This window comes from Macadamia integrifolia, chromosome 13, assembly GCF_013358625.1.
Source record: "Macadamia integrifolia cultivar HAES 741 chromosome 13, SCU_Mint_v3, whole genome shotgun sequence".
Classification (NCBI taxonomy): Eukaryota; Viridiplantae; Streptophyta; class Magnoliopsida; order Proteales; family Proteaceae; genus Macadamia; species Macadamia integrifolia.
Genome location: NC_056569.1, coordinates 5,361,589 through 5,378,302, shown reverse-complemented (window position 1 = coordinate 5,378,302; position 16,714 = coordinate 5,361,589). Strand labels below are relative to the sequence as shown.

At 37.5% G+C, this 16,714-nt stretch overlaps 1 protein-coding gene across 1 annotated transcript; it reads right to left on the bottom strand.

Annotated features, from left to right (window-relative positions):
• Positions 1-1,949: 1,949 nt before the first annotated feature.
• Positions 1,950-6,386, bottom strand: LOC122058688 (phenylcoumaran benzylic ether reductase Betv6-like). The gene is made up of 5 exons (XM_042621350.1): positions 6,118-6,386; positions 5,888-6,022; positions 2,855-3,092; positions 2,388-2,591; positions 1,950-2,285 (listed from the first exon to the last, which is right to left on the bottom strand). The coding sequence occupies exons 1-5, from the start codon at positions 6,298-6,300 to the stop codon at positions 2,119-2,121; spliced, it is 927 nt and encodes a 308-aa protein (XP_042477284.1). The 5' UTR covers positions 6,301-6,386; the 3' UTR covers positions 1,950-2,118.
• Positions 6,387-16,714: the final 10,328 nt, after the last annotated feature.

The following is a 16,714-nucleotide window of genomic DNA, read 5'->3' as shown; positions in this document are numbered from 1 at the left end:
ACCTCGTAAAATCCATGTGCATTGTTTGTTTTGTTTTTCCATTATCTTCTGCATCATTTTAGGGTTGCGTTTCTACACTAACTGTCCGTCACCCACTGTGGAGATCACCACATCCACCTGCTTAATCACCTTCACCAGACTCTCATGATCATAAAGATCTCCCTATCAAAATCAAAAGAACCCTAACAAAACCCTTAGTAAGTTCAGTATCTGAAACCTTTAAAACAAGAGTTCAATTCAGTTCTGATTCTACTCACATGGATCAAAGTGACACCAGAGTTCTTGAAGCTCTCAAGGAGCTGGGCCTTGACAGGATCAGAAGCTGTGCTCTCCCTGACCAAAGCGAAGATCGGGTGGCCGGACTTTGCGCTTGCTTCTACGATGTATTTTCCGATGTAACCAGTACCTCCGATGATCAAAATCTTGCTGTTCGAAGCCATTAATGAAATGCCGAGAGAGACCTAGAAAAGGGTTAACAGGGCAAGTTCGAGAGAGAGGTTGGGTCGAGGCAGAAAGATATCGTTCACTACGTGGGGTTTATATTGTCATCTCAAGCAGCTACTAGACACCTTTTTGGCTTTTGGAAAGGATAGGATGAAATTACGATTATAGCCTTCCTTCATTTCTACATTTGTCTCGTGATCATTTCTGTCAACCCTAAAATGAAGTAAAAAATAATGGAAAAATAAGAACAAGCAATACACATAAGTTTACGAGATTCAGCAAGATTGCCTACGTCCTCGATGAGATAAAATCTTGTTTTACCATTAATGGAGAATATTTTACCATTAATGGAGAATAGGATTACACACTCGTCCTCACACATCTCTCAAATTGCTTGCATTATAGAGAAAGAAACCATCGCTACAAATATATAACAAAAAAACCTTAATCCAAAAAGTACAAAATTACCCTTAAATAAAAAATTCGAGGGGGGCTGCGATCCCTTACACCCCGCTATGCAAGGTGGTCTCCTGCCCCTTGCAACCCCCACGGACCACTGTCCTGCCTATTGAAACGCCTACATCAGTACTCCCTAGATTAAATTGCAACGGAATACAAGACATCGTACACCAACACTTATCCCTCTCACCAAAAAAGAAAAGAACTGTGATGAGCTTTGGATCCAACGATTTGGCGTATTGGGCCTGGTTCTATCCTCAATGCATGATAAAATAGGGCCATAATTCCAGGTTGGCATACATGCCCATATATGTGAGGCTAAACCTTACATGGTCCGGCCAGACCTCAAAAGTTAGATCCTTCGGTTGTATGATATATGGGAAAACCTTAGTAGGATGATCACCAATGGAGGACATCTATGGAGGGGTGATGGCTAAATACCAGCCACATATCAATTTTGGTTTTGACTATAAGGGTAAAATATGGATGGGGCTGGGCTGGGCTGGGCTGGGTTGGGTTTGGGTTCTTTTATTTTTTCTCTCCCTCTATGAAAGAAACCCATTCTAAATTTTTCTTTTTATTTTTTGGGATTGAATTTCTCTACATGATGGATGTAGAAAGAATCTCCACATCCACGGTGAAGTGACTATGATCGGAAGGGGTATTTTTGAATTTGTCTATAGGAGATAAAAATGTAATGATAGTCCAAAAGTTCAATCGCAAGGTCACATCATCAACAGAGAAGAGATTTCTCTAATCCATTGGTGAAGAGAACTTAGATTCATGGTGATTAATATGAAACCCTGGCTGTGGTGGTGGTGGTGATGGTGGTTGAATTTGCATTGAAAGATATGATGGTTGAGTTTATGACAACAGAGACAGTCTGAGAGATATGAGATTAGTGAAACTTTCCCCTTTCATGCACTTTTATAATTAACATCAACATCGAGGTTTTTACTTCCTTTTTTTGTTTTTTTTTTTAATATGTTTTATAAAAGGGCCTCAAGACCAATAATTAGTTCATGAAATTCAGAATCGCTAGTAGATAACACAGAAATGAGAATTGATAATTCCTATTTCACAACTCCATTCAAACTCCAACAAGAAGAACTCACATATTTATGTCCACAGAAACTCTAATGTGATAACCACTTATTAAGCTATTAAACCATAGCAACTGGACATATATAGATCAATATATAGTACCCCATAACCTTAAACAAACTGGTTGAGGTACTCATCAACACTCGTGTATTTCACATCAGGATAAATCTCAGAAGCCTCCAATCCAAAGGAAGGCAGGATCACAAAGTTGGTATGATCACCCATCACAAAAACTGAGTGACAAATCGAGAGTACGACGTTTATCGGCACCGGAGACTCTGCAATAAAATTAGAAGAAAAAAAATTAAATTGAGATTTTAATGTATCTTAATGCAAGTTTCAAAAAATTAATTTATCTTAGTTTCCTTTTAAATACTAACCTTGGATATTTTTCAAGACTTGCTCCTCTGGAACATAGACCTTCTCAAGGGTTTTTCCAATCTTCTTCTCCCAGAGGGCTACAAGCTCATTGAAGGAGAGAGTGTTGGCTGGAGGTTTTATATAGAGGATCTTGTTCAAGGTCCTTGGGTCATCCACAGCTCTGATTGTGTAGGTGCCTATGTCATCCTCCTTGTTGAAAACCGCTGCATATAAGAGCAAGAATGCTAAGAATAAGATTGTTTATCTTTACAAGTTGAGGAATCCTAGCCATTTGGGCCCATATATTATATGGGCTCATATACCACAAGATAGAAAATGAGAGGCCCATTTATGCAACCTAATGCTAATTTCAACTTTAGTCCTTTTCCTCACAAAGCTTGGTTTATGAGAAAATAATGCAATATGAAGTCAGGGGACAGTTGAAAGGTTATTGCAATCTTTAAAGAGAAAGGACATAGTTTGTTACCCTTAGGGTTTCCATCTCCTAATATCACAACTTTGTCTCTAGGAGGAGCTGTGGCTCCAGGCTGTGCCAAATTGGGCAAAAAGTATCCTGCGAAGAAGTTGGAGGAGACATAAGTGTAAGGGATCCCTTCAGCCTCAATGGTTCGCCGGATTTGAGCCTTGGCCCCGAATGCAGACTTCGCCGGCTCAACTGCATGGACACGATCGACATCGTTTCCAAACTCTGAAGGGAAGAATCTCTGAACAAGCAAGATTTTCAAACATAAAAAGATTCAATTATTTTTAATGAAACATTGGAAAGGACCATGGTGTGAACGCTAAGATCTCATCAAATTACTAGAAGAATTGCTTGATAGCTACTTAAAAAAAGGAAAAATAAATAATGATGATTATAAAATATAATTTGAATGTATCTTTGATAACCCATTAAGATAAATAAGTCTATCTTGATAGCCAAATAGTTTCCATGTGGTATCTTTATTGGCATCGAAATTTTGTGGACTAGTAATCAGCTATCAAATTTATAAATTTTAACCCTAATCGAAGGAGTATGGTTCTCAATTTTCAGCCCAAACTAAAAATGATAACAAATATAAAAATATAAAAAACAAATATTTTTTTAATGTATATGTGAAAAAAATAGAACCGATTAGATAACGGATTGATAAGAACCTTTTAAATCAACCCGATAAAATGCAAAATTAAACTAGACCAAAACTAAACTTCGTCTTATCAGTTTGATCTAGTTCAAATCAAAATAGATTCAATCTGATCGAAAATCAAATCAAACTGACCAATTAATGAGAACCCTACCATGGAGGTGCTTCCGATTGATCCAACCCCCTATGTGAAATGAGAAACCTCCATGTAAAAGAGATGGATATCAAGATAAATATGTTAAACTCTTTCTTTTAATGAATTTTCTTTCACCATTAAAAAAAAAAAAGGGATAGTAGCTGTGAGGTGGAGATTTTCTCTTCTTTTACATCATGTGTATGAATTAACAACCAGCTCAATCTAAGTAGAGGGTAAATCAAAATAGTAAAACCTGAGATTTTCTCTTCTATACCCTCCTTGTTTGCCTTAGACAAATAATGAGTCCCCACCATTACCCTCCCCATTTACATTTTAGGGTGAAAATTGAAAACCCTAACTTTTTATTTTCTAAATAGGATTGGGTAAGATATAAATAATCATTGCCAGTACTATTCACCACAGAGATTGCTTCAAGTTTAACACCTACTTTCCTCCTTGGCACACATCAGTGCTGGTTTTAATGATAGAATCCACTATCCATTAAGTATTTTTCACCTCTAGAATAATGGTCAGGAGACCCACACACCCAATAGCATGCATAATAATGTTGCCTCCTTCCCAAAGCATTAATGGTACAAGTTCGGTGGTGACTTGATGGGATGGTAAGAGTGGGACCATTTTTCCAAAAATTAAACCAGATGTTGAACCGGGAGAGATCCGGTCGCATATTCTAGCTTGACCATAATCAGAACCAAAAACATAATTCTATTATTTATGCGATTTCATTCTCCCATCTAATGAAAGGATAACAAGTATTTTTCTTCTTGGTTGGTGGTTGATGTGATCAATCTCATTTTTTTTTCATACGTGTAAGAACCTGAAATTCTATCCCCATTTTATCAATTTTGGTTCAAACGATCAGTCTCAATTGGTCTTATTAATTAGTTCCATCGATTTTATTTTTTCTTTTTATTTCTAAAAATCAAAATCAATATTAATCCAATAAAGATTCGAATTGACTGAAGAGGATCTAAATTCATTTCTGACACCCTTACTTTATTTTTGCTACCTTAAGAGATAGTGTTAGATTTTCAGGGGAAAAAAAACCCATAAAGGATGAAATTCCCATCCTCCATTGGGTTGGACTTGCTCCAAAAATGTCTGGTCGGTTCATTATGGTTCAACCATTGGTTTCCACAAAACCATGAACCTAACTGTATGGGTTGTCAAAAAATGACTGGTTAAAGTTATATAATATCAAAAGAAATGGAATTTACTATCACTCCCCTACACTTAGTCTATATTTACTAAAACTCCTTTACTTTTTACTTTTTTTTCTGATACTTTTCTACTTTTTTATTTTTACATCTCTTTCTTTCCTGTTCTTTTTAAATACCCAAATTATCCCTCCTTTTCACTTTTTACCTATAATTTTTTTCATATAAGTTGATTTAGAATATGCTTTTACTAATCCAATAAAACAGCCAATTGGCTTGTCCTTCCATTATTACTTGATTCAAATATTGTTTTGTTGGTTGAAATTCAAACTCTTCCTTGACTCCTATACCGTTATTTTTTTTTTTTTTTTTCTTTAAATGCATTAGTATTGAACCACTTAGAGAATATTGCTTATTTATTATTAATTTTTTTTTTCATCCATCAACAAGGTTATTGTTTATTTATTAAATTTTTTCTTTTATCTTATCCATCATCACGAGTTTAGTAATATATATATATATATATATATATTTTACCGATATTTGCTTGGTATGGGTCTCAGTCGATACTAATTCGGATCGGTATCGATCTCAATGTTACATTCCCCATTAAGGTTGTGATACATGGTTTTAAGGATAAAAAATTAATTAAAATTTTAATAAAAGTATTAGATATGTATCACTCTCAACCAATACCGATACGGATCACATAATCCTTTCACAGTGAAAATATATTTAAATTTATGAGAACTTGTCACTCTCTAATGGTGGAATGGGACCCATATAAAGTATTGATTTTCATTCCTAATCAATTTGAACCAACCAATTTAAAAAGAGTTTACTAGGTAAAAGGTGAAAATGAGAGGTAATCTGGGTATTTAAAAAGAACAGGGAAGAAAAAGATGTAAAAGTAAAAGAACAGGGGAGTATTAATAAAAAAGTAAAAGAGGGGAGAATTTTAATAAGTATAGGCCAAGTGTAGGGGAGTGATAGTAAATTCCCCTCAAAAGAAACAGATAGGAATTTCTAAATGTTAAAAGATTAAAGACTGAATATTTTACCTTGACATTTCCAGCTTCTTTAATGGCAGCAATGATCTTAACCTGATCCACTATCTGTCCATGACCCACCGTGGAGATCACCACATCTACCTGTTTAATCACCTTCACCAGGCTCTCATGATCATAAAGATCTCCCTATCAAAATCAAAAGAACCCAAACAAAATCCTCACTAAGTTCAATATCTGAAACCTTTAAAACAAGAGTTCAATCAAGTTCTGATTCTACTCACATGGACCAAAGTGACACCAGAGTTCTTGAAGCTCTCAAGGAGCTGAGCCTTGGCAGGATCAGAAGCTGTGCTCTCCCTGACTAAAGCGAAGGTCGGGTGGCCGGACTTCGCGCTTGCTTCTACGATGAATTTTCCGATGTAACCAGTCCCTCCTATGATCAAAATCTTGCTCTTTTCAGCCATTAATGAAACGCAAAGAGAGACCTAGAGAATAATTAACAGGGAATGTTTGAGAGATAGGTTGAGACGGGGCAGAAAGAAATCGTTCACTACGTGGGGTTTATATTGTCATCTCAAGTAGCTACTAGATACCTTTTGAAAAGGATAGGATAGTTGAAATTACAATTATAGCCTTCCTTCATTTCTACGTTAATCTCGTGATCATTTCGCTAGAAATTTCCTTTGAATATGATTCCTTACCTCTCACGACCCTCACCCACAGAAATACAATGTCTGTTGAAATGTCCAATCGTAACCAATTCTCTAGGATCGACTGTATGAGTTCAGATAGCTCAATATAATCCATATTTTTCATAAAAATTAAGTTCTTTTTTGACAAGTTTACCCCTAATAGTGATACAATACCTGATCCTAGACCGGCCAAATATCAAGATCGGTCTCAACCGATACTAATATGATATGATCTATACGATTGATCCATTACTGATACCCAAAACCATGATCGTAAAACTCAAGTTAAGATTTCTTTTTTAATACGTCTCAGAATGGATTACCAACCTAGAATGCATTCCAAAAATGCAACCAATCACATCAGAAATATGCGAAGTGTGCCAATTAAGCAAAGCCTCCGATGCATGGTTCACGGCCATTATGTCAAATTGACAGTTGATAAGATTATTCGGACCAGTTGATAGAGGATATGATTTGGACTAGTCATGTATCAAATTTCAGCCAATTTTACCATAGAAACTCGTTCAATATGGGCCCTCGTTTTAGCCTACACGTAGAAGCTTGGTTGCACACCATATTGGGTATACGATATAGTATATGCCATTGGATATCAAATCCAAAGCCTAGTGCATCAATCAGTCCCTTTTTTAATTGACATAAATCTCTATTGTTAGGGTGTCAAAAAGTGTTGCTTTATGATGTCTGGTATTCCGTCACAGTTTAATTTAGAGAGTACTGGTGCAGCGCCTCGACAGACAGGAGGACGAGCATTATAACCCTATTCTCCAGTGAAGTAGGATCTCATCTCACCGAGGATATAGGCAATATTACCAAACCTTGTAAATCTGTGTGCATTGCTTATGCTTATTCTTGTTTTGTCATTATCTTCTGCATTGTTTTTGGATTGCGTTTTACAAAAAAGTTAGCTTGCACGGATAGGCCGATCTTAATCTACAGGTTTGAAAACCGAGATCCATCTGATTGATTGCCAAATGTGTTGGGTTCAACCACTGAACTATTAGTATTTGGGCAGGTCCAGGTACAAGGTAGTGGCCTTCACTGGGATTGACAGATAACTTGTGTTTATAGCCTGATTATCCAGTTTAAGTCTATTTAATCTTATTAAATCCCAATTATAACATGATTAGTTCAATGACCTTGAACCCAATTATAGATTTAAAAATATCGACGGAATAAAAACACCTTAACTTACGAGATCCGATTACCTAAATGAGAGAAACGGTAGAAAGGCATAATTTTGGTGGGGATAACCGAACTGAAACCAACCGACACAAATGTTTGCGAGGAACAGTAAAAGCAAATGATAGTATTTTTCTGTCTGGAGTGTCAATCATGTTTGGCCCATGTAGATGTAGTATGATTTGTGGCGTGGTAATTGAATCAACATGCAAACTATCCACCAACCGACAGGGTATTCATATCATCTGAATGGGGATGATTCTTTTCTCCTCTTTATTAAATAAAATAATCTTTTTCCCTTAATAGTTAAAAATTGGTCTGATATGAAACCCACGGGATGATTTCTAATTTACAACGTCATTCCTTGGAGAATGTCACAATTATGAGACCACTCTTTCTGTTTCACCAAATTAGACTTAGATCTCCTACCATCAATCACTTAAGGAACATACCATATATACTGATGTCAGCAATTCTATTTTATTTTAAATACCAAAATGCCCTTATTAAATATGAAGTACCTAAAATACCCTTGTAATAAGTTATTATTTCTTTCACTCGGTGACAAAACTTGTCTGGAACTCGTCATCTTGCTCACACTGGATTCGATTTCTTACTTCACCAAACTCTTAACCAGAACACAAGAGGGAATTAGAAAATAATAATCAAAATGGGTTATTCGTATAAAGAAAAAAGCTGAAAACTTGGAAGATGATTTTGATAGTTTTTTGAGTTACAGAGAATAGGAACAGAGGAGGATTGTATAATTTGGTTCCTACATACCATCACCAATATCATGGAGAGATTTGGTGTTAACAGGTCGGACCTCTGTTTTGAAGAGAAGAAAAGAGAAATCATCAACAAAGAAGTATAGGAATCCACCCAGTGAATGTGTCACGAACGGTGCAATTTCAATAAAGATGATAAAAACTCAGTTGCCGACTAACTGGATTGCAAGAATTGCAGAACCAAACAACAAGGTCGAGATTTATGAAACCCAGTTGAGGAAATCGAATTTTGAGCCGCTTTACCTAAAGGATGAAACAAAGAGAGGAGAACTGTGATATAGAAACTCTTTTGAACCATGCGGCTAGAGAGGAACACCAGGGCATTCCTATGCTACTATTACTGCTATTGAAAGAAAACCCCAGCCGAAGTGAAAGTTCCCCAAAATCAAATAAAATAGATTTATGATCGGATGGAATCAACAATCCGATCAATGAAAAGTTTTCTGATGAGCACTTGGGCTGGCGCCCAAAATTCAGTTTTCTCGGGACTTTGATCGGTCTCCTGGAAACAAGGATTGGTTGTCCGATCGATTTTGGTTGGGCAGAGGATTGGCAAATGATGATGGTGAATGGCTGCACCTGGGCAGGGCCAGTGATTAGCAATAGGAACCAAAGAGGAGGTGTGGCGGTGTATCTACCCAGGTGCACGTCGGCAGCGAGAACGCCATGGCCACCGGAGGTGAAATTAGCGGCGACAACGGTACATCAGTTAATTACCCAAGCCATCTTTCGGGACTTGTATGGGAAATTAGAGGGTGGTGAAGGGGAGAATTCAATAGGTAGGTTTTCCTCATAAGGGTAAAAACTTCATTTATTAGTATTCTTTAACAGTGATTAACGGTAGAGGGTCTAAGTCTAATTTGGTGAAACAGAGGTAGTGGTCTTATAATTGTGGCATTCTCCAGGGGGTGGCATTGTAAATTACCCTTTATAAAATGGTAGCTTTTGACATTAAGGCCGTGCTTGTTATGCATTTTTGGGATACATTATGGGTCTCATCATACATTTCAAAAAATCATATCAAACGCAGTCCATCACTTCTAATTGCTATCAAAATATACTTAGGGAAAAGGACAGATATACTAACAAATTACCTAGGAATAAAGTATGCTAGCGGGATTTTAACCGTGGGATTTGTTCATCTTAAATAAAACCATTAGATTGAGAGAAAATGTCCAAAGCTTTAATCCACTGTTGCTACACCTTATCTCTCCCCTAATTCTATCTCCACCCTCAGTCCAACGATTCAAACCTCGTCGGAACACTGCCACCGGCGGTTCCCAAAACCCTCCACCCCCAATAGCACCACCCTCTCTCTCTCTTAAGAATCTCAATAGAGCTAATCGATTCTTCCAATGAGCTCACTGACAAGAATTTTACAGCAATGGTAAAGAATCTCTTACCAAGCATCCCACAGCTTTGTTCACGGCCTGATTCTCAAGTGGGACGAACTGAAATCTTTCAAGTGGAATACTTGATTCTCACACAACTCTTCAAATATGAAAATTGGGTTAATTGATATTGAATTTTTGGAATTAAAATCTATTGGAACAAAGGATCCAGAGCTTTTTTCATATCGATGAGAGCAATTCAGTGGGAGTTCAGTGAGAAAGAAAACGATAGAGCAACTGGGTTATGAGATAATGGTTTTCTGAGCAAACCCAAACTGTTGAGAGGTTACGCATCTCAAATTTTTTTAAAGAGAATGCAAAACTTGCCTTCTGCGAATACCCATCTGCTTGATTTTGTACTCTGTAGTTTCCTTTCTGGAAAATCTAAATTCATGGTGAAAAAGAAAAAGGAAGAGAAACTCTCATCTTTGTTTAAAGATCAAATTTTCACTATATTACAATCTTATTTATGGAAATTAGATTTTTTTTTTTCTTTATTATTTGGAAAGAATGGGATTTGGATTGTTCAAGGCACAGAAGATTTTCTTTCTACTCTTGTAGATTTTTTCTTTGAAGAATAGAAGATTTTGTGTATTTAATCTGTTATTGGCTCCATTGCTATGAGAATCCCCACAGCACTATTACAGCAGTGATTGTAATAAGTTCTCCTTCTATTTATTTTCTTTTTATGTTCCTGAGACAATACTGTGAAATCTTACTCAGAGGGTATAATTTTTGGGAGAGTAATCTTTGATACTGAGATCATAAGAGATTTTTGTGAGCTTTGAGATTATTTTTTCCTTCCTTTTTGGGAATTGATCATCATCCAGAGAAGGATGAACAAAATGATCAATCTTAGGTTGTGGAATCTGTAGAAAGCAAAGACAAAGACGTTTTTCCTGATGGGATGAGGGTTTTGGCCGTAGATGAAAATATCGTAAGAGATTCTTTACCATTGTTGTAAAATTCTTTCCGCCGTGATCCTCTACCATACACCCCAGTTCCTGAACTCCGCTATTGCGCATCCCCTCACACCCACTGCCCCTTGGTCGTGAGACCTCCACTGCCTCAACAGCCCTGCTGCCACCTACTGTGCACATCCACAATACCGGAGAGGAAGAGGAGAAGAAGAAGAGTCGGGTTCTATGGGTTTGCAGGGAAGGTTCGCTGCCTTCTGAGGAAGAAGAAGAACAGGAGAAGGAGAAGCTGGAAGAGGAGAAAGAGAAAGATGGGTCTCACATAGCTGGCCCGAAGCTTGGAGCCTCCAGCGGCGTTGCAGGAACATTTGAACTTGTCAGCGGTAGTGATGCTTCGGGCACACTAGCCGGAGAAGGGGTCATGGTTGGGAGAGTAGCAACCGGAGCGGCGACTGGTGAGGGCAAAGGAACAGCTGGGTGGAAGAAGACCGTGGAGCGGCAGTATTGGGCAGGTTTGTAAGACCACGCCACATGAATGGATGAGATTTTTTATATTTCATCTAACGGTTAAAATCCCGCTAGCATACCTTATTCCTAAGTAGTGCGCTAGCATACATATCCCTCTCCCACCTACTTATATGGAATTAAGATTTTCAAGGAATGAAATGTCCAAGACAACAAAATGTTGATGCTAAGATGACAAATATACGGTCAATAAATTATGAGTAAAGTTGTGTTTGGTATGATTTCTTGGAATGTAATATCTATTTAGGTTGCATACCAAAACTCAGCCTAAATATCAGCGACGTGACAGTTTTACTGCCCCAAATTTTGTGGGTAAATATTTTAAGGAATGTTTTGGTTTGCAGAAACTGGAAGGAGTCAAATTACAGAAACATGGCAGGTTCACGGGGCTGAAATTTTTTGAATAGGAAGACCCTAATGTCTCCCCACTGAAATGTCAAGTTTTAACACAGTTGCTGAGTGGCAAAACTAAGTGTCAAAAAACACAGGACTACAAAGAGAGCACATGCCAATACTTTGGACTGCTGAGAGAGTGTCAGGAGTGGATGAGAGGGTACCCCAATACATAAGACTGTTTTGAGTCTGAAATTTGACAGATGGGCAACTTGATCATATTTATTAGATATCAATGTTAATTTAACACATCATCCTTCCATGTAGCACAACTCAGTCCATAGTTCAGAGAGACCCATCTAGTTGGGTAGACCAAAAGATTCTTTTTCCTTTCCTACAGTTAAAAAAAAACTTGCTGAGACTTGTCCAAGGAACAAGGTTTTTTAGACAACACATCCAGACAGTATCTCTTCGAAAGTTTAATCAAAGTCATTAGGATGGCATCAATAGATTGAAACTCCTGTCTGGCACCTTCTTCAACCTTAACATTTCTCTGTTATTCCAGCAACCTCTGGAACTCCAGTGATCTCTAATAGTATCTCTGTGGATTCTACACCGATTTCTCTAGCAATTTATTTGAAGAACAAGTTCCAGTGGGTTAATGGTTTCACATCAAGTTTTCATCCTGTAAAAGTTTCTGATTTCGTAGTTGAAGGTTTCACAGTTCCACAGAGCTTATTCTGGTGATTCCACCGGGGAAGAAAGGTTTATGGTTTCATGGTTCTGTATATCATCAACGGAGAAGTTTACGCTATCTTGGTTTCATGCAGTTATTTTCTAGATCTCAACATGTAAAACCATTAAGACAAAATGTAAAACCAATAAGACGATCTACGACATCAGTGTTAACAATATTCACAAGTAAATAACAAAAACAAGGGAGCGAATAAGTTATATCAGCCATACATATCTTTTTTTCCCATAAGCAAGAGGCACACATTATGAAGAACAAATGATATATTTCATTACTGATTTGAGTCATTGAATCTGATAATGATTTACAGCAAAACCAGAGTAAATAAGAATGTCAAAAATAAAGATCCAGAAAATATTCCGTGTCGACAGGATAATCTTGTCACAATTCTGCTACAAAATTTGATTACTGCTATACCAAAGGCTTGGATTATCACCATTAGCTTCACCGTGGTGGCAGAAACTAGAAATCTACAACATTGCAACCATCATCCTTGATGGGTTCAGGCTTCCATAATACAATAAAAAATGACCTTTTTTACATGGATTCTTAATCAGAAAGTTCTGGCAACATCTTTAACCCACACAGATCAAGCTCCTCTTAACGTGATTGGCACATTCTGGCTCACAGAACATAACAAAATTTAGTCCTCTCAACATCGGTTCTTGAACATCAGATCATGCTGGCTCTCTCTATAACCCAAAACAATTCATGTTCCTGTTGATATGCTCACTTTTGGGATGGCTTATCAATGTCTCTGAATTCACCTGTAATCCTGCAAAGCAGGTGCACATTTTCTCATTTAGAGACATGGTTTCCTGGATAGCACGTCAAATAAGAGCTTCTTTAGTAGCCCAAACATCCACAGGGCCCAAATTTTGTGCACAAGTAGACCCCAAGGTCCCCTACCACATGTCAACTTTCAGCCTAAATAGAGTCGCCAGACGGAAAAATAAACCTTCGAAAGTCCAGCACTACCGAAAGGATGGACTCTAGTGTACAGACTACCAAGAGGGTGAATATCAATACAGGGACGCATGCCAACACATATGTTGGGGGGGGGATATATCATTGAATCAAAGACTGAAATTTGACACATTGTCAATCCAAACCATGCCCCATCAAACAATTGGTAATGGAAAAAATAGGTGGGCGTCCTGGGGCTGGGAACCTATTCCTATATGAGTCGCACAAAAACCTTTTGCATCTTTACCAAACACGAAAAACAAGGAAAATTCTCATTACTTTTTACCTAAATTCTAATAGAATGGTGGGTGAAGCTAAAGCCTCAAGGCAAAAAAGAAAGGATAAGGCCCCAAAACACTACTTATGGACCATGAACACTGTGAAACTGAGCTTACGATAGGCCTGAGCCACACCAAATGACTGTACAATTACTTAGGAAGGCGAGATAATATTTTGCTAACATACCGGTGAAGACATTTTTCCCCACCATATCTTGAATTGTCCCATCCCTTCACATAAATACTGAGATTGATTTAGCAGTCCTTTTTTTTTTTTAATTTCAAGAGAATTAATTTCTTTGCTTGATTGAAAAGACTTCAAAAATAAATAAATAAAAAGACAGGAAGAGGAGAAGGGAAAATGCAGAAAATACTGTAAGAACATCTAGAAGAAAACAAAGACAAAGAATGAAAGAAGAGAAGCCTGAGGAAACCAGAGAACTCTACAATAACTAAACCATGGTCGATAAATCAACTCTCTGTTTCCAACCGCCAGAAAGGATGAATCGTCCTTCCATGTGGCACAATTAGGTGTGATGTCAACCTATTTTTATAGAAGTGCCAATCGAAAGAAACTTTTTAATGTAAGTAATGTAGAGCACATTTGGACAAGTCAAACCAGCTCACAACTGCAGGATTTTTTTAACCAAAGAACAACCATAAACCAACCCAAAAACATGAACAGGAAATCAGACTATAAAGGACTCCAGACAAAACTCCAGCAACCTTAGATGATGAAATACGTTATTAACAATATGGAAAATATGCCTTAACACCAAAGGTATCAGAAGCAATGCTATTGATTCAGTTTCAGGTCTGAAAACAGGATAATAGTCACCACAGGACAGAATTGAGGAGATTTTCAATAACTCAAAATCAGGTGGTCCAATAGGGCTGTAAATTTTGTCTACTCTTGCACAAGGAGAGGTGCATCTTCGATCCAAATTTGAGCCTAATCAGATGGTTGGTCTGTCCAGGAGAGAGAATGATTGGAGAGCAAGAAATTCCGGAATTTCTAGGCAGAACTGAGAAAGGACCAGATTCAGTTACCTGTAGTGGATTGAGGTTGAAATTGCAGGTCTTGAACACCTTGAACGACAAAGAAGAAGAAGATAATAAAGTAGAGAAGGACCTCTCGGGCTTCTCACCGCAGAGTCAATTTGATCAAACACCAATTCCATCACCCTTGATCAAACACAAGACAACTCCATGGAGAAGACAATAGCAGCAGCCATTAATTTGTTTATCAAAATCGTTCTTCCTTTAGGAGCTCTTCTTCTTTATTTATAATGATGGGGAAGGGAATTACAAAATAGAAGGTTCCTTAAAAGGAAACCTTAATTTAGTCTCCTAATTACCCGAAATTACCATCGAAGGAAAGGGATCTTGGACCATTAGATTTACCACCGAAGGGAGGGTATGAGATGTTGATTGAGCCTCCACAATATAGGCAGCAGGCACCAGCTGATGGTTGGATTTGGAGATCTTTAAACTTGAAGTTGCTGAAGGAGAAAACCAGTCCGGGTGAACCACAGGTGGTCTTCTTGAAGCCTCAACCACAATTCATTGAAGGAACAAAAGTTATAGTGATCACCAGCAGCCAAGACACCTTCTGTTGAGTTTCAGTGATGAAGAGAACTCTCAGAACAAGAAAATAGAAACAGAGCATCAATTGGAGGGGAAAAGAAGAAATGAATCAATGATAGGATAATGGCTCTACTCTCTTACTCTCATCTAGGCATCTCACAGGGTTTTGGTTGAAATCAGAAAAATCAACTTTTTTTCAAATCGTGGGGAGGACTCCTCAAAGTCCAATACATATAATGTGGCTACTGCCAAGTATAAAAAGGAAATAACAGAAAACAAAAAGTCCCTCACAAGGCTAATATTGGGCTTGCACAGCAAGAAGTCTAATCATACTTAACTTCATAGCTTTTAAACACAAAAATTAGAAAGTACTTGAAACAAAATAATAGAATAAATCTCAGCTAATCTAATCCCCCATGATCTTGGTTTGAATGAACCAGAAAACACCCAGCAGCATGGCTGGTCCAGCCCAAGGCTGGCTGGCCCACGAGCCTGATCTACTTAAATAGAGTCATGGACCAGATCCCTTAGCTCCGTGCGGATGTATTTCTGGCCCAGGAACCTGTCTACATCACTTTTGCATAGAAATAAAGGAAAAAAAAATGATGGAAGATTCTACTGGATCAAAAATCAGATATATGAAATCATAGTAGATTCAGATTCAGACGCTTAAATGAAATATCCTCCAATATGGATATGGAAAAATCCAATAAATTTGGGTTGCGACCTTGGAATATTAAAATCAGAGTCAGGCTACTTAGATCCAGAGAAAAATTACTTCACTCGGAATGTCATTTACACATTAAATATTATACAAATTATTGGAAAAATATTATCATACAACCATCCACAGCATAACACCTCAAATTTGTAGTCAAGCAAGTGAATGCAGAAGAACTAGAAAGAATGACACAACTGAACCCAAAAGTTATGCTGGTTGTACCAAAACCCTACCTCAATTGCCCATTCAATTTTCAAAGTTGCAACTTGCCATATGCAAAGTTGCATGAATGATAGCTCATACCCAGTAAATTACTTATCTTTAAAAGCCGATCCAGACCATCAAAATAGCCAACCAGTTGACAGCCCACAAAGAAAGTTTCTAACAGCAAAGCCTATAAGCCAAAGTTCTGTGTGATTTCCTTGAGACAACAAGACACAGGTATACCCAATACCTATGGTAAATGCCTATATCATCAGATAGTGACAATCACTAAAGTCCACAGGGGTTTCGTGCTGTGCCGAATACACAGGAAGCATATCATTCTTTTTTGTCAGTGACAAACATAAATTAATTCAAGTTCATGAAATAAGCAAGTTATAATTGATATAAGCAGATAGCCCTCTATGCATCTTTTAGAGGGGGGGGGGGGTGCATGATTTTTCCCTACATGACTTACATCCTTACGTACTAGATAAAAAGAAACCACGTCGAAAATGCAAGTTA

Coding starts and splice junctions, on each gene's coding strand:
- LOC122058688 (XM_042621350.1), bottom strand. CDS start 6,300: ATGGCTGAAAAGAGCAAGATTTTGATCATAGGAGGGACTGGTTACATC. Junction 6,023..6,117: donor CTGGTGTCACTTTGGTCCAT/GTGAGTAGAATC, acceptor TGATTTTGATAG/GGAGATCTTTATGATCATGA. Junction 2,286..2,387: donor AGTCTTGAAAAATATCCAAG/GTTAGTATTTAA, acceptor ATTTTATTGCAG/AGTCTCCGGTGCCGATAAAC.